At 43.7% G+C, this 27,459-nt stretch overlaps 1 protein-coding gene across 1 annotated transcript; it reads right to left on the minus strand.

Annotated features, from left to right (window-relative positions):
- Positions 1-12,638: 12,638 nt before the first annotated feature.
- LOC131730044 (26S proteasome non-ATPase regulatory subunit 8-like) lies at positions 12,639-25,065 on the minus strand. The gene is made up of 7 exons (XM_059020329.1): positions 24,911-25,065; positions 22,924-22,996; positions 20,510-20,612; positions 19,954-20,119; positions 17,574-17,674; positions 17,359-17,470; positions 12,639-13,390 (listed from the first exon to the last, which is right to left on the minus strand). Exons 1-7 carry the CDS (start codon positions 25,019-25,021, stop codon positions 13,253-13,255), a joined length of 804 nt encoding a protein of 267 aa, XP_058876312.1. The 5' UTR covers positions 25,022-25,065; the 3' UTR covers positions 12,639-13,252.
- Between the last annotated feature and the right edge of the window lie 2,394 nt (positions 25,066-27,459).

The following is a 27,459-nucleotide window of genomic DNA, read 5'->3' on the forward strand; positions in this document are numbered from 1 at the left end:
GCAGTGTATTGTATTGTAGTGTATTTTAGGGGCAGTGTATTGTAGTGTATTCTAGGGGCAGTGTGTTGTATTGTAGTGTACTGTAGTGTATTTTAGGGGCAGTGTATTGTACTGTAGTGTATTTTAGGGGCAGTGTGTTGTATTGTAGTGTATTTTAGGGGCAGTGTATTGTAGTGTATTCTAGGGGCAGTGTGTTGTATTGTAGTGTACTGTAGTGTATTTTAGGGGCAGTGTATTGTATTGTAGTGTATTTTAGGGGCAGTGTATTGTATTGTAGTGTATTGTAGTGTATTTTAGGGGCAGTGTATTGTACTGTAGTGTATTTTAGGGGCAGTGTATTGTATTGTATTGTACTGTAGTGTATTGTAGGGGCAGTGTATTGTATTGTAGTGTACTGTAGTGTATTTAGGGGCAGTGTATTGTACTGTAGTGTATTTTAGGGGCAGTGTATTGTATTGTAGTGTATTTTAGGGGCAGTGTATTGTAGTGTATTTTAGGGGCAGTGTATTGTATTGTAGTGTACTGTAGTGTATTTTAGGGGCAGTGTATTGTATTGTAGTGTATTTTAGGGGCAGTGTATTGTAGTGTATTTTAGGGGCAGTGTATTGTATTGTAGTGTACTGTAGTGTATTTAGGGGCAGTGTATTGTACTGTAGTGTATTTTAGGGGCAGTGTATTGTATTGTAGTGTACTGTAGTGTATTTAGGGGCAGTGTATTGTATTGTAGTGTATTTTAGGGGCAGTGTATTGTAGTGTATTTTAGGGGCAGTGTATTGTATTGTAGTGTACTGTAGTGTATTTAGGGGCAGTGTATTGTATTGTAGTGTATTGTAGTGTATTCTAGGGGCAGTGTATTGTATTGTAGTGTATTGTAGTGTATTTTAGGGGCAGTGTATTGTATTGTAGTGTATTGTAGTGTATTTTAGGGGCAGTGTAGTGTATTGTATTTTAGGGGCAGTGTGTTGTATTGTAGTGTATTTTAGGGGCAGTGTATTGTATTGTAGTGTATTTTAGGGGCAGTGTATTGTATTGTAGTGTACTGTAGTGTATTCTAGGGGCAGTGTGTTGTATTGTAGTGTATTTTAGGGGCAGTGTATTGTACTGTAGTGTATTTTAGGGGCAGTGTATTGTATTGTAGTATATTGTAGTGTATTGTAGTGTATTTTAGGGGCAGTGTGTTGTATTGTAGTGTACTGTAGTGTATTTTAGGAGCAGTGTATTGTATTGTGTTGTATTGTATTGTATTGTATTGTAGTGTATTTTAGGGGCAGTGTATTGTATTGTAGTGTATTGTAGTGTATTTTAGGGGCAGTGTATTGTATTGTAGTGTATTGTAGTGTATTTTAGGGGCAGTGTATTGTATTGTAGTGTATTGTAGTGTATTCTAGGGGCAGTGTGTTGTATTGTAGTGTATTGTAGTGTATTTTAGGGGCAGTGTATTGTATTGTAGTGTATTGTAGTGTATTTTAGGGGCAGTGTATTGTACTGTAGTGTATTTTAGGGGCAGTGTATTGTAGTGTATTTTAGGGGCAGTGTATTGTATTGTAGTGTATTGTAGTGTATTTTAGGGGCAGTGTATTGTATTGTAGTGTACTGTAGTGTATTCTAGGGGCAGTGTATTGTATTGTAGTGTACTGTAGTGTATTTTAGGGGCAGTGTATTGTACTGTAGTGTATTTTAGGGGCAGTGTGTTGTATTGTAGTGTATTGTAGTGTATTTTAGGGGCAGTGTGTTGTATTGTAGTGTATTGTAGTGTATTTTAGGGGCAGTGTATTGTAGTGTATTTTAGGGGCAGTGTATTGTATTGTAGTGTACTGTAGTGTATTTAGGGGCAGTGTATTGTACTGTAGTGTATTTTAGGGGCAGTGTATTGTATTGTAGTGTACTGTAGTGTATTTAGGGGCAGTGTATTGTATTGTAGTGTATTTTAGGGGCAGTGTATTGTAGTGTATTTTAGGGGCAGTGTATTGTATTGTAGTGTACTGTAGTGTATTTAGGGGCAGTGTATTGTATTGTAGTGTATTGTAGTGTATTCTAGGGGCAGTGTATTGTATTGTAGTGTATTGTAGTGTATTTTAGGGGCAGTGTATTGTATTGTAGTGTATTGTAGTGTATTTTAGGGGCAGTGTAGTGTATTGTATTTTAGGGGCAGTGTGTTGTATTGTAGTGTATTTTAGGGGCAGTGTATTGTATTGTAGTGTATTTTAGGGGCAGTGTATTGTATTGTAGTGTACTGTAGTGTATTCTAGGGGCAGTGTGTTGTATTGTAGTGTATTTTAGGGGCAGTGTATTGTACTGTAGTGTATTTTAGGGGCAGTGTATTGTATTGTAGTATATTGTAGTGTATTGTAGTGTATTTTAGGGGCAGTGTGTTGTATTGTAGTGTACTGTAGTGTATTTTAGGAGCAGTGTATTGTATTGTGTTGTATTGTATTGTATTGTATTGTAGTGTATTTTAGGGGCAGTGTATTGTATTGTAGTGTATTGTAGTGTATTTTAGGGGCAGTGTATTGTATTGTAGTGTATTGTAGTGTATTTTAGGGGCAGTGTATTGTATTGTAGTGTATTGTAGTGTATTCTAGGGGCAGTGTGTTGTATTGTAGTGTATTGTAGTGTATTTTAGGGGCAGTGTATTGTATTGTAGTGTATTGTAGTGTATTTTAGGGGCAGTGTATTGTACTGTAGTGTATTTTAGGGGCAGTGTATTGTAGTGTATTTTAGGGGCAGTGTATTGTATTGTAGTGTATTGTAGTGTATTTTAGGGGCAGTGTATTGTATTGTAGTGTACTGTAGTGTATTCTAGGGGCAGTGTATTGTATTGTAGTGTACTGTAGTGTATTTTAGGGGCAGTGTATTGTACTGTAGTGTATTTTAGGGGCAGTGTGTTGTATTGTAGTGTATTGTAGTGTATTTTAGGGGCAGTGTGTTGTATTGTAGTGTATTGTAGTGTATTTTAGGGGCAGTGTATTGTACTGTGGTGTATTTTAGGGGCAGTGTGTTGTATTGTAGTGTATTGTAGTGTATTTTAGGGGCAGTGTATTGTATTGTAGTGTATTGTAGTGTATTTTAGGGGCAGTGTAGTGTATTGTATTTTAGGGGCAGTGTGTTGTATTGTAGTGTATTGTAGTGTATTTTAGGGGCAGTGTATTGTATTGTAGTGTATTGTAGTGTATTTTAGGGGCAGTGTATTGTATTGTAGTGTATTGTAGTGTATTTTAGGGGCAGTGTAGTGTATTGTATTTTAGGGGCAGTGTGTTGTATTGTAGTGTATTTTAGGGGCAGTGTATTGTATTGTAGTGTATTTTAGGGGCAGTGTATTGTATTGTAGTGTACTGTAGTGTATTTTAGGGGCAGTGTGTTGTATTGTAGTGTATTTTAGGGGCAGTGTATTGTAGTGTATTTTAGGGGCAGTGTATTGTAGTGTATTTTAGGGGCAGTGTATTGTATTGTAGTGTATTGTAGTGTATTTTAGGGGCAGTGTATTGTATTGTAGTGTATTTTAGGGGCAGTGTATTGTATTGTAGTGTATTCTAGGGGCAGTGTATTGTATTGTAGTGTATTGTAGTGTATTTTAGGGGCAGTGTATTGTATTGTAGTGTACTGTAGTGTATTCTAGGGGCAGTGTGTTGTATTGTAGTGTACTGTAGTGTATTTTAGGGCAGTGTAGTGTATTGTATTTTAGGGGCAGTGTGTTGTATTGTAGTGTACTGTAGTGTATTTTAGGGCAGTGTAGTGTATTGTAGTATATTGTAGTGTACTGTAGTGTATTTTAGGGGCAGTGTATTGTACTGTAGTGTATTTTAGGGGCAGTGTATTGTATTGTATTGTACTGTAGTGTATTTTAGGGGCAGTGTAGTGTATTGTATTTTAGGGGCAGTGTGTTGTATTGTAGTGTACTGTAGTGTATTTTAGGGCAGTGTAGTGTATTGTAGTATATTGTAGTGTACTGTAGTGTATTTTAGGGGCAGTGTATTGTATTGTATTGTACTGTAGTGTATTTTAGGGGCAGTGTAGTGTATTGTATTTTAGGGGCAGTGTATTGTATTGTAGTGTATTGTAGTGTATTTTAGGGGCAGTGTAGTGTATTGTATTTTAGGGGCAGTGTGTTGTATTGTAGTGTATTCTAGGGGCAGTGTATTGTATTGTAGTGTACTGTAGTGTATTCTAGGGGCAGTGTGTTGTATTGTAGTGTATTTTAGGGGCAGTGTGTTGTATTGTAGTGTATTGTAGTGTATTTTAGGGGCAGTGTATTGTATTGTAGTGTATTGTAGTGTATTTTAGGGGCAGTGTGTTGTAGTGTACTGTAGTGTATTTTAGGGGCAGTGTATTGTATTGTAGTGTATTTTAGGGGCAGTGTATTGTATTGTAGTGTATTGTAGTGTATTTTAGGGGCAGTGTGTTGTATTGTAGTGTATTGTAGTGTATTTTAGGGGCAGTGTGTTGTATTGTAGTGTATTTTAGGGGCAGTGTATTGTAGTGTATTCTAGGGGCAGTGTGTTGTATTGTAGTGTACTGTAGTGTATTTTAGGGGCAGTGTATTGTATTGTAGTGTATTTTAGGGGCAGTGTATTGTAGTGTATTCTAGGGGCAGTGTGTTGTATTGTAGTGTACTGTAGTGTATTTTAGGGGCAGTGTATTGTACTGTAGTGTATTTTAGGGGCAGTGTGTTGTATTGTAGTGTATTTTAGGGGCAGTGTATTGTAGTGTATTCTAGGGGCAGTGTGTTGTATTGTAGTGTACTGTAGTGTATTTTAGGGGCAGTGTATTGTATTGTAGTGTATTTTAGGGGCAGTGTATTGTATTGTAGTGTATTGTAGTGTATTTTAGGGGCAGTGTATTGTACTGTAGTGTATTTTAGGGGCAGTGTATTGTATTGTATTGTACTGTAGTGTATTGTAGGGGCAGTGTATTGTATTGTAGTGTACTGTAGTGTATTTAGGGGCAGTGTATTGTACTGTAGTGTATTTTAGGGGCAGTGTATTGTATTGTAGTGTATTTTAGGGGCAGTGTATTGTAGTGTATTTTAGGGGCAGTGTATTGTATTGTAGTGTACTGTAGTGTATTTAGGGGCAGTGTATTGTATTGTAGTGTATTTTAGGGGCAGTGTATTGTAGTGTATTTTAGGGGCAGTGTATTGTATTGTAGTGTACTGTAGTGTATTTAGGGGCAGTGTATTGTACTGTAGTGTATTTTAGGGGCAGTGTATTGTATTGTAGTGTACTGTAGTGTATTTAGGGGCAGTGTATTGTATTGTAGTGTATTTTAGGGGCAGTGTATTGTAGTGTATTTTAGGGGCAGTGTATTGTATTGTAGTGTACTGTAGTGTATTTAGGGGCAGTGTATTGTATTGTAGTGTATTGTAGTGTATTCTAGGGGCAGTGTATTGTATTGTAGTGTATTGTAGTGTATTTTAGGGCAGTGTATTGTATTGTAGTGTACTGTAGTGTATTTAGGGGCAGTGTATTGTATTGTAGTGTATTGTAGTGTATTCTAGGGGCAGTGTATTGTATTGTAGTGTACTGTAGTGTATTCTAGGGGCAGTGTGTTGTATTGTAGTGTATTTTAGGGGCAGTGTATTGTACTGTAGTGTATTTTAGGGGCAGTGTATTGTATTGTAGTATATTGTAGTGTATTGTAGTGTATTTTAGGGGCAGTGTGTTGTATTGTAGTGTACTGTAGTGTATTTTAGGAGCAGTGTATTGTATTGTGTTGTATTGTATTGTATTGTATTGTAGTGTATTTTAGGGGCAGTGTATTGTATTGTAGTGTATTGTAGTGTATTTTAGGGGCAGTGTATTGTATTGTAGTGTATTGTAGTGTATTTTAGGGGCAGTGTATTGTATTGTAGTGTATTCTAGGGGCAGTGTGTTGTATTGTAGTGTATTGTAGTGTATTTTAGGGGCAGTGTATTGTATTGTAGTGTATTGTAGTGTATTTTAGGGGCAGTGTATTGTACTGTAGTGTATTTTAGGGGCAGTGTATTGTAGTGTATTTTAGGGGCAGTGTATTGTATTGTAGTGTATTGTAGTGTATTTTAGGGGCAGTGTATTGTATTGTAGTGTACTGTAGTGTATTCTAGGGGCAGTGTATTGTATTGTAGTGTACTGTAGTGTATTCTAGGGGCAGTGTGTTGTATTGTAGTGTATTTTAGGGGCAGTGTGTTGTATTGTAGTGTACTGTAGTGTATTTTAGGGGCAGTGTATTGTACTGTAGTGTATTTTAGGGGCAGTGTGTTGTATTGTAGTGTATTGTAGTGTATTTTAGGGGCAGTGTGTTGTATTGTAGTGTATTGTAGTGTATTTTAGGGGCAGTGTATTGTATTGTAGTGTATTGTAGTGTATTTTAGGGGCAGTGTAGTGTATTGTATTTTAGGGGCAGTGTGTTGTATTGTAGTGTATTGTAGTGTATTTTAGGGGCAGTGTATTGTATTGTAGTGTATTGTAGTGTATTTTAGGGGCAGTGTATTGTATTGTAGTGTATTGTAGTGTATTTTAGGGGCAGTGTAGTGTATTGTATTTTAGGGGCAGTGTGTTGTATTGTAGTGTATTTTAGGGGCAGTGTATTGTATTGTAGTGTATTTTAGGGGCAGTGTATTGTATTGTAGTGTACTGTAGTGTATTTTAGGGGCAGTGTGTTGTATTGTAGTGTATTTTAGGGGCAGTGTATTGTAGTGTATTTTAGGGGCAGTGTATTGTAGTGTATTTTAGGGGCAGTGTATTGTATTGTAGTGTATTGTAGTGTATTTTAGGGGCAGTGTATTGTATTGTAGTGTATTTTAGGGGCAGTGTATTGTATTGTAGTGTATTCTAGGGGCAGTGTATTGTATTGTAGTGTATTGTAGTGTATTTTAGGGGCAGTGTATTGTATTGTAGTGTACTGTAGTGTATTCTAGGGGCAGTGTGTTGTATTGTAGTGTACTGTAGTGTATTTTAGGGCAGTGTAGTGTATTGTATTTTAGGGGCAGTGTGTTGTATTGTAGTGTACTGTAGTGTATTTTAGGGCAGTGTAGTGTATTGTAGTATATTGTAGTGTACTGTAGTGTATTTTAGGGGCAGTGTATTGTACTGTAGTGTATTTTAGGGGCAGTGTATTGTATTGTATTGTACTGTAGTGTATTTTAGGGGCAGTGTAGTGTATTGTATTTTAGGGGCAGTGTGTTGTATTGTAGTGTACTGTAGTGTATTTTAGGGCAGTGTAGTGTATTGTAGTATATTGTAGTGTACTGTAGTGTATTTTAGGGGCAGTGTATTGTATTGTATTGTACTGTAGTGTATTTTAGGGGCAGTGTAGTGTATTGTATTTTAGGGGCAGTGTATTGTATTGTAGTGTATTGTAGTGTATTTTAGGGGCAGTGTAGTGTATTGTATTTTAGGGGCAGTGTGTTGTATTGTAGTGTATTTTAGGGGCAGTGTATTGTATTGTAGTGTACTGTAGTGTATTTTAGGGCAGTGTAGTGTATTGTAGTATATTGTAGTGTACTGTAGTGTATTTTAGGGGCAGTGTATTGTATTGTAGTGTATTTTAGGGGCAGTGTATTGTACTGTAGTGTATTTTAGGGGCAGTGTATTGTATTGTAGTGTACTGTAGTGTATTTTAGGGGCAGTGTATTGTAGTGTATTGTAGTGTTTTTTAGGGGCAGTGTATTGTATTGTAGTGTATTGTAGTGTATTTTAGGGGCAGTGTATTGTATTGTAGTGTATTTTAGGGGCAGTGTATTGTATTGTAGTGTACTGTAGTGTATTTTAGGGGCAGTGTATTGTAGTGTATTGTAGTGTTTTTTAGGGGCAGTGTATTGTATTGTAGTGTATTGTAGTGTATTTTAGGGGCAGTGTATTGTATTGTAGTGTATTCTAGGGGCAGTGTATTGTATTGTAGTGTATTGTAGTGTATTTTAGGGGCAGTGTATTGTATTGTAGTGTATTTTAGGGGCAGTGTATTGTATTGTAGTGTATTTTAGGGGCAGTGTATTGTAGTGTATTTTAGGGGCAGTGTATTGTATTGTAGTGTACTGTAGTGTATTTTAGGGGCAGTGTATTGTATTGTAGTGTATTTTAGGGGCAGTGTATTGTAGTGTATTTTAGGGGCAGTGTATTGTACTGTAGTGTATTTTAGGGGCAGTGTGTTGTATTGTAGTGTATTTTAGGGGCAGTGTATTGTATTGTAGTGTATTTTAGGGGCAGTGTATTGTATTGTAGTGTATTTTAGGGGCAGTGTATTGTATTGTAGTGTATTGTAGTGTATTTTAGGGGCAGTGTATTGTATTGTAGTGTACTGTAGTGTATTTTAGGGCAGTGTAGTGTATTGTAGTATATTGTAGTGTACTGTAGTGTATTTTAGGAGCAGTGTATTGTACTGTAGTGTATTTTAGGGGCAGTGTATTGTAGTGTATTTTAGGGGCAGTGTATTGTATTGTAGTGTATTTTAGGGGCAGTGTGTTGTATTGTAGTGTATTTTAGGGGCAGTGTATTGTATTGTAGTGTATTTTAGGGGCAGTGTATTGTATTGTAGTGTACTGTAGTGTATTTTAGGGCAGTGTAGTGTATTGTAGTATATTGTAGTGTACTGTAGTGTATTTTAGGGGCAGTGTATTGTACTGTAGTGTATTTTAGGGGCAGTGTATTGTATTGTAGTGTATTTTAGGGGCAGTGTATTGTATTGTAGTGTATTTTAGGGGCAGTGTATTGTATTGTAGTGTACTGTAGTGTATTTTAGGGCAGTGAAGTGTATTGTAGTATATTGTAGTGTACTGTAGTGTATTTTAGGAGCAGTGTATTGTACTGTAGTGTATTTTAGGGGCAGTGTATTGTAGTGTATTTTAGGGGCAGTGTATTGTACTGTAGTGTATTTTAGGGGCAGTGTGTTGTATTGTAGTGTATTTTAGGGGCAGTGTATTGTATTGTAGTGTATTTTAGGGGCAGTGTATTGTATTGTAGTGTACTGTAGTGTATTTTAGGGCAGTGTAGTGTATTGTAGTATATTGTAGTGTACTGTAGTGTATTTTAGGGGCAGTGTATTGTACTGTAGTGTATTTTAGGGGCAGTGTATTGTATTGTAGTGTATTTTAGGGGCAGTGTATTGTATTGTAGTGTATTTTAGGGGCAGTGTATTGTATTGTAGTGTACTGTAGTGTATTTTAGGGCAGTGTAGTGTATTGTAGTATATTGTAGTGTACTGTAGTGTATTTTAGGGGCAGTGTATTGTACTGTAGTGTATTTTAGGGGCAGTGTATTGTATTGTAGTGTACTGTAGTGTATTTTAGGGCAGTGTAGTGTATTGTAGTATATTGTAGTGTACTGTAGTGTATTTTAGGGGCAGTGTGTTGTATTGTAGTGTATTTTAGGGGCAGTGTATTGTATTGTAGTGTATTTTAGGGGCAGTGTATTGTATTGTAGTGTATTTTAGGGGCAGTGTATTGTATTGTAGTGTACTGTAGTGTATTTTAGGGCAGTGTAGTGTATTGTAGTATATTGTAGTGTACTGTAGTGTATTTTAGGGGCAGTGTATTGTACTGTAGTGTATTTTAGGGGCAGTGTATTGTAGTGTATTTTAGGGGCAGTGTATTGTATTGTAGTGTACTGTAGTGTATTTTAGGGGCAGTGTATTGTAGTGTTTTTTAGGGGCAGTGTATTGTATTGTAGTGTATTGTAGTGTATTTTAGGGGCAGTGTATTGTATTGTAGTGTACTGTAGTGTATTTTAGGGGCAGTGTATTGTACTGTAGTGTATTGTAGTGTATTTTAGGGGCAGTGTATTGTATTGTAGTGTACTGTAGTGTATTTTAGGGGCAGTGTATTGTATTGTAGTGTATTGTAGTGTATTCTAGGGGCAGTGTATTGTATTGTAGTGTATTGTAGTGTATTTTAGGGCAGTGTATTGTATTGTAGTGTATTGTAGTGTATTTTAGGGGCAGTGTATTGTATTGTAGTGTATTGTAGTGTATTTTAGGGGCAGTGTATTGTATTGTAGTGTATTGTAGTGTATTTTAGGGGCAGTGTATTGTATTGTAGTGTATTGTAGTGTATTTTAGGGGCAGTGTAGTGTATTGTATTTTAGGGGCAGTGTGTTGTATTGTAGTGTATTTTAGGGGCAGTGTATTGTATTGTAGTGTATTTTAGGGTCAGTGTATTGTATTGTAGTGTACTGTAGTGTATTTTAGGGGCAGTGTATTGTATTGTAGTGTACTGTAGTGTATTTTAGGGGCAGTGTATTGTACTGTAGTGTATTTTAGGGGCAGTGTATTGTATTGTAGTGTATTTTAGGGGCAGTGTATTGTATTGTAGTGTATTTTAGGGGCAGTGTATTGTATTGTAGTGTATTCTAGGGGTAGTGTGTTGTATTGTAGTGTACTGTAGTGTATTTTAGGGCAGTGTAGTGTATTGTAGTATATTGTAGTGTACTGTAGTGTATTTTAGGGGCAGTGTATTGTACTGTAGTGTATTTTAGGGGCAGTGTATTGTAGTGTATTTTAGGGGCAGTGTATTGTACTGTAGTGTATTTTAGGGGCAGTGTATTGTACTGTAGTGTATTTTAGGGGCAGTGTATTGTATTGTAGTGTATTTTAGGGGCAGTGTATTGTATTGTAGTGTATTTTAGGGGCAGTGTATTGTATTGTAGTGTATTGTAGTGTATTTTAGGGGCAGTGTAGTGTATTGTATTTTAGGGGCAGTGTGTTGTATTGTAGTGTATTTTAGGGGCAGTGTGTTGTATTGTAGTGTATTCTAGGGGCAGTGTGTTGTATTGTAGTGTACTGTAGTGTATTTTAGGGGCAGTGTATTGTATTGTAGTGTATTTTAGGGGCAGTGTATTGTATTGTAGTGTATTGTAGTGTATTTTAGGGGCAGTGTATTGTACTGTAGTGTATTTTAGGGGCAGTGTATTGTATTGTATTGTACTGTAGTGTATTGTAGGGGCAGTGTATTGTATTGTAGTGTACTGTAGTGTATTTAGGGGCAGTGTATTGTACTGTAGTGTATTTTAGGGGCAGTGTAGTGTATTGTATTTTAGGGGCAGTGTATTGTATTGTAGTGTATTGTAGTGTATTTTAGGGGCAGTGTAGTGTATTGTATTTTAGGGGCAGTGTGTTGTATTGTAGTGTATTTTAGGGGCAGTGTGTTGTATTGTATTGTAGTGTATTTTAGGGGCAGTGTATTGTATTGTAGTGTACTGTAGTGTATTTTAGGGGCAGTGTATTGTACTGTAGTGTATTTTAGGGGCAGTGTGTTGTATTGTAGTGTATTGTAGTGTATTTTAGGGGCAGTGTATTGTATTGTAGTGTATTTTAGGGGCAGTGTATTGTATTGTAGTGTATTGTAGTGTATTTTAGGGGCAGTGTATTGTATTGTAGTGTACTGTAGTGTATTTTAGGGGCAGTGTATTGTATTGTAGTGTATTGTAGTGTATTTTAGGGGCAGTGTATTGTATTGTAGTGTATTTTAGGGCAGTGTAGTGTATTGTAGTATATTGTAGTGTACTGTAGTGTATTTTAGGGGCAGTGTGTTGTATTATTATTATTATTATTATTTATTTCTTAGCAGACGCCCTTATCCAGGGCGACTTACAATTGTAGTGTATTGTAGTGTATTTTAGGGGCAGTGTATTGTAGTGTATTTTAGGGGCAGTGTGTTGTATTGTAGTGTATTTTAGGGGCAGTGTATTGTATTGTAGTGTATTTTAGGGGCAGTGTGTTGTATTGTAGTGTACTGTAGTGTATTTTAGGGGCAATGTGTTGTATTGTAGTGTATTGTAGTGTATTTTAGGGGCAGTGTGTTGTATTGTAGTGTATTTTAGGGGCAGTGTGTTGTATTGTAGTGTATTGTAGTGTATTTTAGGGGCAGTGTATTGTATTGTAGTGTATTTTAGGGGCAGTGTATTGTAGTGTATTTTAGGGCAGTGTAGTGTATTGTAGTGTATTGTATTGTACTGTAGTGTATTTTAGGGGCAGTGTATTGTATTGTAGTGTACTGTAGTGTATTTTAGGGGCAGTGTACTGTATTGTATTTTAGGGGCAGTGTAAAGAAACCCATGCAAAGAAACCCAGCAGCTTCTTGAGTTCGTGGTTCTCTTCTCTAATCCTGTCATTTTTAAAAACCCAAGAAAACCACCAATATATAACATGAAAACAAACACAAACACATTGGGCAAAATATTTATGAATTACATTAAAATGACACTATATATATCTTATTGCAATGATTCAGTACGACTTTTGGTTTTGCTTCTTTGATCTCAAGAAATCACGCGATGTTTTGACCTTTCACCCCCCCCCCCCAGGTTCAACACGACTCGGAACCACCTGAGCGAGCCCCCCTGGGTCACCACGGCGATACTGGCGGGGTCACTGGTGGCGGGATCGAGGCTGTGTGTGGAGCACATGCAGAGTAGAGATGTGGAGCCCCCCAAATAACACAGACAGGGAAAACTCAGGTTTATAATAAAACACAAAGGAAAACTTTCTGCCAACTTCTGCCTAGGGCTGGACCGAGTCACTGTGTACCGATGTATCTAATACAGGTCTGTAGCATTTGTAGTTAAACTACATCTCCCAGGATCCCTCACCATTGCAAGCAGGTGGGGAGGCATGCTGGGAACTGTAGTTCTAGTTAGGAGCGTATTTGTGTGTGGCTCAAGCAATGCAACATGTTTAGATGAAAAACATTTATTTGTTTTTTTTTGGTCTTTTTTAAAATGTTTTATTATTCATTAGTTATATATTACAGTAAAGATAAAGAAATGCTTTACAAATGCAAAAATGTCTAATCTTTCTTTCTTTAAAAAAAAAAAAAGGTTTGTTTATTATAATGTGAACAGTTTGTTCAACGGGTCCCTGGATTTGACTCCCACGTTTTGCAGACAGCAGTGAAAATGATGTTGGATATTTTGTCAATTTTGTATTTGTTTATTGTTTATTTAATAATAATAATAAAAAAAAAAACAGATCTAGAAAGGAATACAAAATAAACTTCCTGGAAAATCCCCCCCACTCCCCCCTTCCCGCTCCCCGCTCCCTTGAGAAAGGTGTTTCATTTGCAACTCCGCCATGCTAAAAACAAACATTACAACTTTTGATTAAATGGAGCCTGTCTGCTTGTGGACTGGGAAGGAGGGAGGAAAGGAGGGGAGAGAGAGAGAGAGGGGGCACTAAGACAATCCTTTAAAGCTGCCTTGCATACACAAAGAATCCTGGGAAGAAGGAGAGAGAGAGAAGAGGAGAGGAGGAGAGAGAGAGAGAGAGAGCGAGAATGGGAGGGAGTCTCTCAGACGATCATTTCCAGCTGCCTGGCGTACTCAATGACTTGCTGGGCCAGCTCTGTGGAGGGGATGCTCGACTCCTCCTGCTTCTGCTGCTGGCTGCCAAACGTGTAGTAATTACTGGGGCCCAGGAGCCAGGAGCGCTGCAGAGAGAGGGGAGGGGGAGAGGGGTTTCACCTTCCATTTTACAAAGGGTTATAGTATAAATGTACATATTGTTATGGATGAGAGAGACAGTGAGTGAGTGAGAGAGGGAAGAGATGAGAGAATGAAAAGGATGGAGAGAGACGAATGGAGAGAGTGTGAGAGATGGAGAGAGAGAGGGATGCAGGGAGTGTGATGGAGAGAGTGAGGGATGCAGGGAGTGTGAGAGATGGAGAGAGAGAGGGATGCAGGGAGTGTGAGAGATGGAGAGAGAGAGGGATGCAGGGAGTGTGAGAGATGGAGAGAGGGATGCAGGGAGTGTGAGAGATGGAGAGAGAGAGGGATGCAGGGAGTGTGAGAGATGGAGAGAGAGAGGGATGCAGGGAGTGTGATGGAGAGAGAGGGATGCAGGGAGTGTGATGGAGAGAGAGGGATGCAGGGAGTGTGAGAGATGGAGAGAGAGGGATGCAGGGAGTGTGAGAGATGGAGAGAGAGAGGGATGCAGGGAGTGTGAGAGATGGAGAGAGAGAGGGATGCAGGGAGTGTGAGAGATGGAGAGACAGAGGGATGCAGGGAGTGTGAGAGATGGAGAGAGAGGGATGCAGGGAGTGTGAGAGATGGAGAGACAGAGGGATGCAGGGAGTGTGAGAGATGGAGAGAGAGGGATGCAGGGAGTGTGAGAGATGGAGAGAGAGAGGGATGCAGGGAGTGTGAGAGATGGAGAGAGAGAGGGATGCAGGGAGTGTGAGAGATGGAGAGAGAGAGGGATGCAGGGAGTGTGAGAGATGGAGAGAGAGAGGGATGCAGGGAGTGTGAGAGATGGAGAGAGAGAGGGATGCAGGGAGTGTGAGAGATGGAGAGAGAGAGGGATGCAGGGAGTGTGAGAGATGGAGAGAGAGAGGGATGCAGGGAGTGTGAGAGATGGAGAGAGAGGGATGCAGGGAGTGTGAGAGATGGAGAGAGAGAGGGATGCAGGGAGTGTGATGGAGAGAGAGGGATGCAGGGAGTGTGAGAGATGGAGAGAGAGGGATGCAGGGAGTGTGAGAGATGGAGAGAGGGATGCAGGGAGTGTGAGAGATGGAGAGAGAGGGATGCAGGGAGTGTGAGAGATGGAGAGAGGGATGCAGGGAGTGTGAGAGATGGAGAGAGAGAGGGATGCAGGGAGTGTGAGAGATGGAGAGAGAGGGATGCAGGGAGTGTGAGAGATGGAGAGAGAGGGATGCAGGGAGTGTGAGAGATGGAGAGAGAGGGATGCAGGGAGTGTGAGAGATGGAGAGACAGAGGGATGCAGGGAGTGTGAGAGATGGAGAGAGAGGGATGCAGGGAGTGTGAGAGATGGAGAGAGAGAGGGATGCAGGGAGTGTGAGAGATGGAGAGAGAGAGGGATGCAGGGAGTGTGAGAGATGGAGAGAGAGAGGGATGCAGGGAGTGTGAGAGATGGAGAGAGAGAGGGATGCAGGGAGTGTGAGAGATGGAGAGAGAGAGGGATGCAGGGAGTGTGAGAGATGGAGAGAGAGAGGGATGCAGGGAGTGTGATGGAGAGAGAGGGATGCAGGGAGTGTGAGAGATGGAGAGAGAGGGATGCAGGGAGTGTGAGAGATGGAGAGAGAGAGGGATGCAGGGAGTGTGAGAGATGGAGAGAGAGAGGGATGCAGGGAGTGTGAGAGATGGAGAGAGAGGGATGCAGGGAGTGTGAGAGATGGAGAGAGAGAGGGATGCAGGGAGTGTGAGAGATGGAGAGAGAGGGATGCAGGGAGTGTGAGAGATGGAGAGAGAGGGATGCAGGGAGTGTGAGAGATGGAGAGAGAGGGATGCAGGGAGTGTGAGAGATGGAGAGAGAGGGATGCAGGGAGCGTGAGAGATGGAGAGAGGGATGCAGGGAGCGTGAGAGATGGAGAGAGAGGGATGCAGGGAGCGTGAGAGATGGAGAGAGAGGGATGCAGGGAGTGTGAGAGATGGAGAGAGAGGGATGCAGGGAGTGTGAGAGATGGAGAGAGAGGGATGCAGGGAGTGTGAGAGATGGAGAGAGAGGGATGCAGGGAGTGTGAGAGATGGAGAGAGGGATGCAGGGAGTGTGAGAGATGGAGAGAGAGGGATGCAGGGAGTGTGAGAGATGGAGAGAGGGATGCAGGGAGTGTGAGAGATGGAGAGAGAGAGGGATGCAGGGAGTGTGAGAGATGGAGAGAGAGGGATGCAGGGAGTGTGAGAGATGGAGAGAGAGGGATGCAGGGAGTGTGAGAGATGGAGAGAGAGGGATGCAGGGAGTGTGAGAGATGGAGAGAGAGGGATGCAGGGAGTGTGAGAGATGGAGAGAGAGGGATGCAGGGAGTGTGAGAGATGGAGAGAGAGGGATGCAGGGAGTGTGAGAGATGGAGAGAGGGGGATGCAGGGAGTGCGAGAGATGGAGAGAGGGATGCAGGGAGTGCGAGAGATGGAGAGAGAGGGATGCAGGGAGTGCGAGAGATGGAGAGAGAGGGATGCAGGGAGTGCGAGAGATGGAGAGAGAGGGATGCAGGGAGTGTGAGAGATGGAGAGAGAGAGGGATGCAGGGAGCGTGAGAGATGGAGAGAGAGGGATGCAGGGAGCGTGAGAGATGGAGAGAGAGGGATGCAGGGAGTGTGAGAGATGGAGAGAGAGGGATGCAGGGAGTGTGAGAGATGGAGAGAGAGGGATGCAGGGAGTGTGAGAGATGGAGAGAGAGAGGGATGCAGGGAGTGTGAGAGATGGAGAGAGAGGGATGCAGGGAGTGTGAGAGATGGAGAGAGAGGGATGCAGGGAGTGTGAGAGATGGAGAGAGAGGGATGCAGGGAGTGTGAGAGATGGAGAGAGGGGGATGCAGGGAGTGCGAGAGATGGAGAGAGGGATGCAGGGAGTGCGAGAGATGGAGAGAGAGGGATGCAGGGAGTGCGAGAGATGGAGAGAGAGGGATGCAGGGAGTGCGAGAGATGGAGAGAGAGGGATGCAGGGAGTGTGAGAGATGGAGAGAGAAAGGGATGCAGGGAGCGTGAGAGATGGAGAGAGAGGGATGCAGGGAGTGTGAGAGATGGAGAGAGAGGGATGCAGGGAGTGTGAGAGATGGAGAGAGAGGGATGCAGGGAGTGTGAGAGATGGAGAGAGAGGGATGCAGGGAGTGTGAGAGATGGAGAGAGAGGGATGCAGGGAGTGTGAGAGATGGAGAGAGAGGGATGCAGGGAGTGTGAGAGATGGAGAGAGAGAGGGATGCAGGGAGTGTGAGAGATGGAGAGAGGGATGCAGGGAGTGTGAGAGATGGAGAGAGAGGGATGCAGGGAGTGTGAGAGATGGAGAGAGAGGGATGCAGGGAGTGTGAGAGATGGAGAGAGGGATGCAGGGAGTGTGAGAGATGGAGAGAGAGGGATGCAGGGAGCGTGAGAGATGGAGAGAGAGGGATGCAGGGAGTGTGAGAGATGGAGAGAGAGGGATGCAGGGAGTGTGAGAGATGGAGAGAGAGGGATGCAGGGAGTGTGAGAGATGGAGAGAGAGGGATGCAGGGAGTGTGAGAGATGGAGAGAGGGATGCAGGGAGTGTGAGAGATGGAGAGAGAGGGATGCAGGGAGTGTGAGAGATGGAGAGAGGGGGATGCAGGGAGTGTGAGAGATGGAGAGAGAGGGATGCAGGGAGTGTGAGAGATGGAGAGAGAGGGATGCAGGGAGTATGAGAGATGGAGAGAGAGGGATGCAGGGAGTGTGAGAGATGGAGAGAGAGGGATGCAGGGAGTGTGAGAGATGGAGAGAGAGGGATGCAGGGAGTGTGAGAGATGGAGAGAGAGGGATGCAGGGAGTGTGATGGAGAGACAGGGATGCAGGGAGCGTGAGAGATGGAGAGAGAGGGATGCAGGGAGTGTGATGGAGAGACAGAGGGATGCAGGGAGTGTGAGAGATGGAGAGAGAGGGATGCAGGGAGTGCGAGAGATGGAGAGACAGAGAGGGATGCAGGGAGCGTGGGGTACCTTCTTGGCGTAGTCAGTCATCTTCTTGGGGGAGCTGAAGAACAGGACTCTGGTGGCTTCACTGAAGAGGATTTTCTCGTAGGCCTTCTCGATGCAGCCGGCGATCTCGTCCCTGAGAGAGAGAGAGAGAGAGAGAGAGAGAGACTCACACACTACACTGGGCAGCACAGAGCTCTACAGCAGCAGGTATAGCGGAGTGAAGCAAGCTTCCTCACCGGATGGTGTCCAGCAGGATGTCTATGAAGAAGGTGTAGCTCTCAGCTGGGATATTCCCCTTGGCCAGGAACACCTTGTTATAGCTTCCCTCCATGAGGTACTAAAAACAAACACAGAGTCTGAGTCAGTTACTGCACTGTTACTACACACACACTGAGACACGCACACACTGACAGACAGACACTGAGACACACACACTGACAGACAGACACTGAGACACACACACTGACACGCACACACTGACACACACGGACACACGCGGCTATCCCTGTACACAGAGTGGGTGCAGGGCTCTCACTTGCTCCAGGGACACGGGGTGCTTGATGTACACGTTGCTCTGGATGCAGTGTGTAGGGTGCAGTGTGCAGGGCTCTCACCTGCTCCAGGGACACGGGGTGCTTGATGTACACGTTGCTCTGGATGCTGGGTGCAGTGTGTAGGGTGTAGGGTGGGGTGTGTAGGGTGCAGTGTGTAGGGTGTAGGGTGCAGTGTGTAGGGTGCAGGGCTCTCACCTGCTCCAGGGACACGGGGTGCTTGATGTACACGTTGCTGTGGATGCTGGGTGCAGGGTGGGGTGTGTAGGGTGCAGTGTGTAGGGTGCAGTGTGTAGGGTGCAGGGCTCTCACCTGCTCCAGGGACACGGGGTGCTTGATGTACACGTTGATCTGGATGCAGGGTGGGGTGTGTAGGGTGTAGGGTGCAGTGTGTAGGGTGTAGGGTTCAGTGTGTAGGGTGCAGGGCTCTCACCTGCTCCAGGGACACGGAGTGCTTGATGTACACGTTGCTCTGGATGCTGGGTGCAGTGTGTAGGGTGCAGTGTGTAGGGTGTAGGGTTCAGTGTGTAGGGTGCAGGGCTCTCATCTGCTCCAGGGACACGGGGTGCTTGATGTACACGCTGCTCTGGATGCTGGGTGCAGTGTGTAGGGTGTAGGGTGGGGTGTGTAGGGTGCAGTGTGCAGGGTGCAGGGCTCTGACCTGCTCCAGGGACACGGGGTGCTTGATGTACACGTTGCTCTGGATGCTGGGTGCAGTGTGTAGGGTGTAGGGTGGGGTGTGTAGGGTGCAGGGTGCAGTGTGCAGGGTGCAGGGCTCTCACCTGCTCCAGGGACACGGGGTGCTTGATGTACACGTTGCTCTGGATGCTGGGTGCAGTGTGTAGGGTGCAGGGTGGGGTGTGTAGGGTGTAGGGTGCAGTGTGTAGGGTGGGGTGTGTAGGGTGCAGTGTGTAGGGTGCAGGGCTCACCTGCTCCAGGGACACGGGGTGCTTGATGTACACGTTGCTCTGGATGCTGGGTGCAGGGTGGGGTGTGTAGGGTGCAGTGTGTAGGGTGCAGTGTGTAGGGTGCAGGGCTCTCACCTGCTCCAGGGACACGGGGTGCTTGATGTACACGTTGATCTGGATGCAGGGTGGGGTGTGTAGGGTGTAGGGTGCAGTGTGTAGGGTGTAGGGTTCAGTGTGTAGGGTGCAGGGCTCTCACCTGCTCCAGGGACACGGAGTGCTTGATGTACACGTTGCTCTGGATGCTGGGTGCAGTGTGTAGGGTGCAGTGTGTAGGGTGTAGGGTTCAGTGTGTAGGGTGCAGGGCTCTCATCTGCTCCAGGGACACAGGGTGCTTGATGTACACGCTGCTCTGGATGCTGGGTGCAGTGTGTAGGGTGTAGGGTGGGGTGTGTAGGGTGCAGTGTGCACTGTGCAGGGTGCAGGGCTCTGACCTGCTCCAGGGACACGGGGTGCTTGATGTACACGTTGCTCTGGATGCTGGGTGCAGTGTGTAGGGTGTAGGGTGGGGTGTGTAGGGTGCAGTGTGCACTGTGCAGGGTGCAGGGCTCTCACCTGCTCCAGGGACACAGGGTGCTTGATGTACACGTTGCTCTGGATGCTGGGTGCAGTGTGTAGGGTGTAGGGTGGGGTGTGTAGGGTGCAGGGTGCAGTGTGCAGGGTGCAGGGCTCTCACCTGCTCCAGGGACACGGGGTGCTTGATGTACACGTTGCTCTGGATGCTGGGTGCAGTGTGTAGGGTGCAGGGTGGGGTGTGTAGGGTGTAGGGTGCAGTGTGTAGGGTGGGGTGTGTAGGGTGCAGTGTGTAGGGTGCAGGGCTCACCTGCTCCAGGGACACGGGGTGCTTGATGTACACGTTGCTCTGGATGCTGGGTGCAGTGTGTAGGGTGTAGGGTGGGGTGTGTAGGGTGCAGTGTGTAGGGTGTAGGGTGGGGTGTGTAGGGTGCAGGGTGCAGGGCTCTCACCTGCTCCAGGGACACGGGGTGCTTGATGTACACGTTGCTCTGGATGCTGGGTGCAGTGTGTAGGGTGTAGGGTGGGGTGTGTAGGGTGCAGTGTGTAGGGTGTAGGGTGCAGTGTGTAGGGTGCAGGGCTCTCACCTGCTCCAGGGACACGGGGTGCTTGATGTACACGTTGCTCTGGATGTCCTTGGCGCTGAGCCGCTCCAGCTCTGTGTGGAACTCGGCCACGCGGTTCTGAGACAGCAGGAACAGCAGGTTCAGACCCAGCAGCTGGTGCTTATAGGCAGAGTCTGGGAGCTCATCCCTGGGGAGAGGGGAGAGAAGGAGAGGAGGGGAGAGAGGAGAACGTAAAGATATTATGAGTATGCGGTCGTTGGCTTCGCTCCAGTTGCATTTCTCCTTACTTTCCCCCCCTCTAGAGTGTCTTTGGTTTAGAGGGAGCTGCAGAAGATGGTTATTCCAACACCTTCATACCCCCTCAGTGCTTTCACAAAAAAAATCTATTACTGTGATCAGTGACTCACCTATTCAATCAAATGATCAAGTATTACGCTGGTACATTCTGTTTTTCTCACTAAAACCGGAGCAATGCTGTGGCAATGCACAGTTTAAACACACACTCAGTTTCTGAATGTTATTTTTTTTTTTTACTGGTCAGACAGACACAAAGCTGTTGTATTTGTGTGACACTCACTTGTAGTCGAAGTAGTAGCACATGAGCTGAGCCATGTACCTCTCGAAGGAGGGGATGAGCTTCTTCAGAATACTCCACTGAGCGCCGATCTCCAGAATATCACCTGGGAGAGAGAGCGAGACACACACACACACAGAGACACAGAGTCAGAGACACACACATTAACAAAGAGAGTCAGAGACACACACACACACACAGAGACACAGAGAGTCAGAGACACACACATTAACAAAGAGTCAGAGACACACACACACAAGAGACACAGAGAGTCAGAGACACACACATTAACAAAGAGAGTCAGAGACACACACACAGAGACACAGAGAGTCAGAGACACACACATTAACAAAGAGAGTCAGAGACACACACACACAAGAGACACAGAGAGTCAGAGACACACACATTATCAAAGAGTCAGAGACACACACACACAGAGACACAGAGAGACAGAGACACACACACACACAGAGAGTCAGAGACACACACACACAGAGACACAGAGAGTCAGAGACACACACATTAACAAAGAGAGTCAGAGACACACACACAGAGACACAGAGAGTCAGAGACACACACATTAACAAAGAGAGTCAGACACACACACACAGAGACACAGAGAGTCAGACACACACATTAACAAAGAGAGTCAGAGACACACACACACAGAGACACAGAGTCAGAGACACACACATTAACAAAGAGAGTCAGAGACACACACAGAGACAGAGTCAGACACACACATTAACAAAGAGAGTCAGAGACACACACACACAGAGACACAGAGTCAGAGACACACACATTAACAAAGAGAGTCAGAGACACACACACACACAGAGACAGAGTCAGACACACACACACACAGAGACACAGAGAGTCAGAGACACACACATTAACAAAGAGAGTCAGAGACACACACACACAGAGACACAGAGAGTCAGAGACACACACATTAACAAAGAGAGTCAGAGACACACACACACAGAGTCAGAGACACACACACAGAGACACAGAGAGTCAGAGACACACACATTAACAAAGAGAGTCAGAGACACACACACACAAGAGACACAGAGAGTCAGAGACACACATTAACAAAGAGTCAGAGACACACACACACAGAGACACAGAGAGACAGAGACACACACACACAGAGAGTCAGAGACACACACACACAGAGACACAGAGAGTCAGAGACACACACATTAACAAAGAGAGTCAGAGACACACACACAGAGACACAGAGAGTCAGAGACACACACATTAACAAAGAGAGTCAGACACACACACACAGAGACACAGAGAGTCAGACACACACATTAACAAAGAGAGTCAGAGACACACACACACAGAGACACAGAGTCAGAGACACACACATTAACAAAGAGTCAGAGACACACACACACACAGAGACAGAGTCAGACACACACACACACAGAGACACAGAGAGTCAGAGACACACACATTAACAAAGAGAGTCAGAGACACACACACACAGAGACACAGAGAGTCAGAGACACACACATTAACAAAGAGAGTCAGAGACACACACACACAGAGTCAGAGACACACACATTAACAAAGAGAGTCAGAGACACACACACACAGAGTCAGAGACACACACATTAACAAAGAGAGTCAGAGACACACACACACACAGAGAGTCAGAGACACACACATTAACAAAGAGAGTCAGAGACACACACACAGAGACACAGAGAGTCAGAGACACACACATTTACACAGAGAGACAGAAACACACAAAACAGAACCAACACACAGAGACACACACATATTTAGAGAGACAGACACACACACACACACACATTTACACAGAGAGTCAGACACACACACAAAACAGAACCAACACACACAGAGAGACACACACATTTACACAGAGAGAGAGAGAGACACACACACAAAACAGAACCAAAACACAGTCAGAACCAGGACTCTTGCACCCCAAACCCACCCTTCATGACTACATGGACCCTTACTATCATAAGCTTACAAAATCATTGCAGGGATGGGAATAAGACTCCTGTTGCACAGCAGTGTCACCCAGTCCAGATTTTACTACCAGCTTGATCAGCCCCTGTGTGTAGCACTAACAGCTCCCCATATTAACAGGTTTACTGTTAATTCTCAATAACCTGACAATAATCAATCGCAGGTACAAATATACAAAAACACGCTGACTTCTTCATACAAAACAGGGTGGCTAAAATTTAAAAAAAGAATAACTGAACTGTAAACCTTTAGATTATGTACTTAATTACAATTAGTGTCACATTATCGCTGCAATTAAATTCCGAATTGCAGTTATAACTGGACCCGCCCCCCCCCCCCCAGGTCTGCTTCGGACTGATGAGGAGATTTTCTCTGTTAAATATAAAAAGTCGAGACAGTGAACTCACGGGCGAGAATGAGCTGCTGCTTGCTCAGCTTCGTCCCTGTGGTTGGAAGAAAGTTGAGTTCCAAGAGAGAGATCTGCACAAAACAGAGCAAAGAAAACACATCAGTACTCATCTCCCCTCAATGAAGTCTATTATTATTAATATTGAAATGATCAGGAGCCAGGAGTTTGAGCAGGGTTACAAACTCACACTAGCCCTGCTGCTGCTGCACCCAGTCCTGGGGTCCAGAGCTCCCCTCAATGAAGTCTATTATTATTAATATTGAAATGATCAGGAGCCAGGAGTTTGAGCAGGGTTAGAAACTCACACCAGCCCTGCTGCTGCTGCTGCTGCACCCAGTCCTGGGGTTCAGAACTCCCCTCAATGAAGTCTAGTATTATTAATATTGAAATGATCAGGAGCCAGGAGTTTGAGCAGGGTTAGAAACTCACACTAGTCCTGCTGCTGCTGCTGCTGCACCCAGTCCTGGGGTTCAGAGCTCCCCTCAATGAAGTCTATTATTATTAATATTGAAATGATCAGGAGCCAGGAGTTTGAGCAGGGTTAGAAACTCACACTAGCCCTGCTGCTGCTGCTGCACCCAGTCCTGGGGTTCAGAGCTCCCCTCAATGAAGTCTATTATTATTAATATTGAAATGATCAGGAGCCAGGAGTTTGAGCAGGGTTAGAAACTCACACTAGCCCTGCTGCTGCACCCAGTCCTGGGGTTCAGAGCTCCCCTCAATGAAGTCTATTATTATTAATATTGAAATGATCAGGAGCCAGGAGTTTGAGCATGGTTAGAAACTCACACTAGCCCTGCTGCTGCTGCACCCAGTCCTGGGGTTCAGAGCTCCCCTCAGTGAAGTCTATTATTATTAATATTGAAATGATCAGGGGCCAGGAGTTTGAGCAGGGTTAGAAACTCACACTAGCCCTGCTGCTGCTGCTGCTGCTGCACCCAGTCCTGGGGTTCAGAGCTCCCCTCAGTGAAGTCTATTATTATTAATATTGAAATGATCAGGGGCCAGGAGTTTGAGCAGGGTTAGAAACTCACACTAGCCCTGCTGCTGCTGCTGCTGCACCCAGTCCTGGGGTTCAGAGCTCCCCTCAATGAAGTCTATTATTATTAATATTGAAATGATCAGGAGCCAGGAGTTTGAGCAGGGTTAGAAACTCACACTAGCCCTGCTGCTGCTGCTGCTGCTGCACCCAGTCCTGGGGTTCAGAGCTCCCCTCAGTGAAGTCTATTATTATTAATATTGAAATGATCAGGAGTTTGAGCAGGGTTAGAAACTCACACTATTTTTTTCTAAAAGGGGCATATCAACTGAGAAAGTAACAACTGAAATAACCTTTCAACGCAAAAAATAAAAGTACATTAGTTGCCTGTTTTTGTTTATATAATAACAATAACAATAACAATAATAATAATAAAATAAAGTTAGTAAAGCCTGAATCATGACCGCAATTAACTCCTCTAAATGTGTCTGACATTCTACACCAACATGATCAAGGCTGTGACAGCCAGTTTGGAAGCAACAATAAGAGATATATATTTTGTATAATTATTTTGTAGATCCTTTCCCCAGAATTAACAGCACGCAACACACTGTCCATTGACACATCTTAAACTAGCTTGTTTTCCTATTTAGACGGCTCCTTTTATAAAAAAAATAATAAAATTTAAAAAAATCAGACATACAACTTCTACCGTAAACAACGAGTCACTCACATCTACGATACGGCAGTGGAACTGATCACAACACAAGCTACTGACTTCAGAGACCAAAAAAATACATAAACACGTAAATATATCCATATTAAACTGAAACAAGTGACCAGTTTATATATTTTTTTGGTTTTCCTGTACACGGTATGTAATTGACAACACGGTAAATGCAGTCTCATTCATCCCAAGCATTTTTTGCGACCGTTTTGTCCCCCGTTAAACCCTTAAAATCCGGGTGATCGGTTTAATAAAACACACACACAGAGTCGGCTCTACCTTGAGTTTTGCCAGAATGTCGCCACATTTGTTTAAATTTGGGCTTTTCTTGTTCCACTCTGATTTCAGTTGCTCGTACATGCTCGCCGTCTCCTTCAGCCTCGCCGCCATGGTGAATCTGCAGTTGTGCGGCACCGGTCCGCGGAATACGACGTAAGGGAGTGAAAGGGGAGGTAACCTAGCAACCCGCCGACATGTTGGTAAGGTCAGCGTCCGACACCGTGCTCCATTTTAGGTATTGAAAACCTCCTTGTGCTCCGTCCTTCGGATGAGACGTAAAACAAACGAGGTCCTATTGCAAGTGATTCTGCAGTAGCAGTTGTTGATGAAGCATATTACAATAATAATAATAATAATAATAACCTAATATATTTTATTCATAGACTTCAGGGCTTGAGTTTTATGGGCTACAGTCTTCAATGGTGGCCCTGAAGTGCAAAACACGAATACAAATCGTAAAAACACGAATACAAATCGTAAAAACACGAATACAAATCGCAAAAACACGAATACAAATCGTAAAAACACGAATACAAATCGTAAAAACACGAATACAAATCGTAAAAACACGAATACAAATCGCAAAAACACGAATACAAAACAAAAAACATACATACAAATCGAAAAACACAACTACAAAACAAAAACAGTTATTTCTGTCAGCGATATAATCGATCATTTCACAGGTTCAAGCTTTCAAAATCCTAAAAGGTATAGACAATGTTGACCCAGGGGACTTTTTCGACCTGAAAAAAGAAACAAGGACCAGGGGTCACAAATGGAGATTAGATAAAGGGGCATTCAGAACAGAAAATAGGAGGCACTTTTTTACACAGAGAATTGTGAGGGTCTGGAACCAACTCCCCAGTAATGTTGTTGAAGCTGACACCCTGGGATCCTTCAAGAAGCTGCTTGATGAGATTCTGGGATCAATAAGCTACTAACAACCAAACGAGCAAGATGGGCTGAATGGGGCCTCCTCTCGTTTGTAAACTTTCTTATGTTCAATTAGGCTAATTTCCATGCATTTAAATGACATTGTAATTGTGTAGCTAGTTAAATTCTCTACTTCAGTTACAAGTGCACAACAGTTCCGTGCTGTGAAGGAGTTTGCATGGAGAGCATCGAGTGAAAACGCTACGTCGACCTTTGCTTCTGTTTCCAGTATCTTGTATCATGAAACGCAACAGAAATGATAGCTTTGCAGGACAAAATTGCATTTTAAGCACGGCTGTTGTAAATAAACAAATCAAATTAAGATATCTGGGTTTAAAACGTAAAAAAGGGCCTGGTGTAGAAATATGGTTTCACAGGTATGTCAACGATGCGACACTTGATACATTTTTGTAACACAGAATTATCACACGATGCGAGAGACCGAGCGTGTAGTTGCACCAACATAACAACATTACTACGACCAATAATAATAATAATAATAATAATAATAATAATCTGTGTTTATGCTTTTCAAAGCTGCCTGTGTTTTTTGCTTCGCTGCGGAGAGATTATTTTTTAATTCTTTAATTATCCAAGTTCTCTGTATATTTCACGTTCTTAAAGGTAAAGTATTTCTCGCGTTGAAAAAAAAAAACAACATTATTATTTTGGTTTCTGTAAACTCCGTGAGCCACGCTGTGCACGTTTTCTTCTTTTCCTTTGTGTGTTTTCAGTTTTTTTATTTGTATTTTTTGTGTATTTCTGTTTATTTTATTTTTTAAATTTGTATTTGTTTTTTAATTTCCCATTTCTGTTTTTGTATTTGTGTTTTGCACTTCAGGGCCACCGTACCTCACTGAAGCTGCAACGCAGGGGTTAGTTGCTTATCCAGAACACCACCCTGAGCAGCTTTTCAAATATACTGTACCTCGCTCGTGTGTTTGTGTGTGCTTTAAAAACCCAGGTCAAGCAAGGTTAAGCACTGAAGCTCCGAAAAGTCATTTTAACTTGAAACCTGAAGCTTTCTGCACTTAAAACATTAAAAGAAAGGCCGAGAAAACAGCAGGTTATCCAGGACTAGTTTTATTAGGATATATAAAAACAATTATAACAGCAGCCATTAAAGAAATATTATTAACGACAATAGATAAAGAATGGGTGAAAGAGGTTACCACAGGCACACAAAACACAATTTGACACTGCGGGACGCATCAAGCAGGCACACTGCCCTTAGCCAGCCCGACACTGCGGGAGACATCAAGCAGGCACACTGCCCTTAGCCAGCCCGACACTGCGGGAGACATCAAGCAGGTACACTGCCCTTAGCCAGCCCGACACTGCGGGAGACATCAAGCAGGCACACTGCCCTTAGCCAGCCCGACACTGCGGGAGACATCAAGCAGGCACACTGCCCTTAGCCAGCCCGACACTGCGGGAGACATCAAGCAGGTACACTGCCCTTAGCCAGCCCGACACTGCGGGAGACATCAAGCAGGCACACTGCCCTTAGCCAGCCCGACACTGCGGGAGACATCAAGCAGGCACACTGCCCTTAGCCAGCCCGACACTGCGGGAGACATCAAGCAGGCACACTGCCCTTAGCCATCCCGACA

This window comes from Acipenser ruthenus, unplaced genomic scaffold (assembly GCF_902713425.1).
Source record: "Acipenser ruthenus unplaced genomic scaffold, fAciRut3.2 maternal haplotype, whole genome shotgun sequence".
Classification (NCBI taxonomy): domain Eukaryota; kingdom Metazoa; phylum Chordata; class Actinopteri; order Acipenseriformes; family Acipenseridae; genus Acipenser; species Acipenser ruthenus.

Coding starts and splice junctions, on each gene's coding strand:
- LOC131730044 (XM_059020329.1), bottom strand. CDS start 25,021: ATGGCGGCGAGGCTGAAGGAGACGGCGAGCATGTACGAGCAACTGAAA. Junction 22,997..24,910: donor ACATTCTGGCAAAACTCAAG/GTAGAGCCGACT, acceptor TGTTTTGTGCAG/ATCTCTCTCTTGGAACTCAA. Junction 13,391..17,358: donor TGACTGACTACGCCAAGAAG/GTACCCCACGCT, acceptor CTCTCTCTGCAG/CGCTCCTGGCTCCTGGGCCC.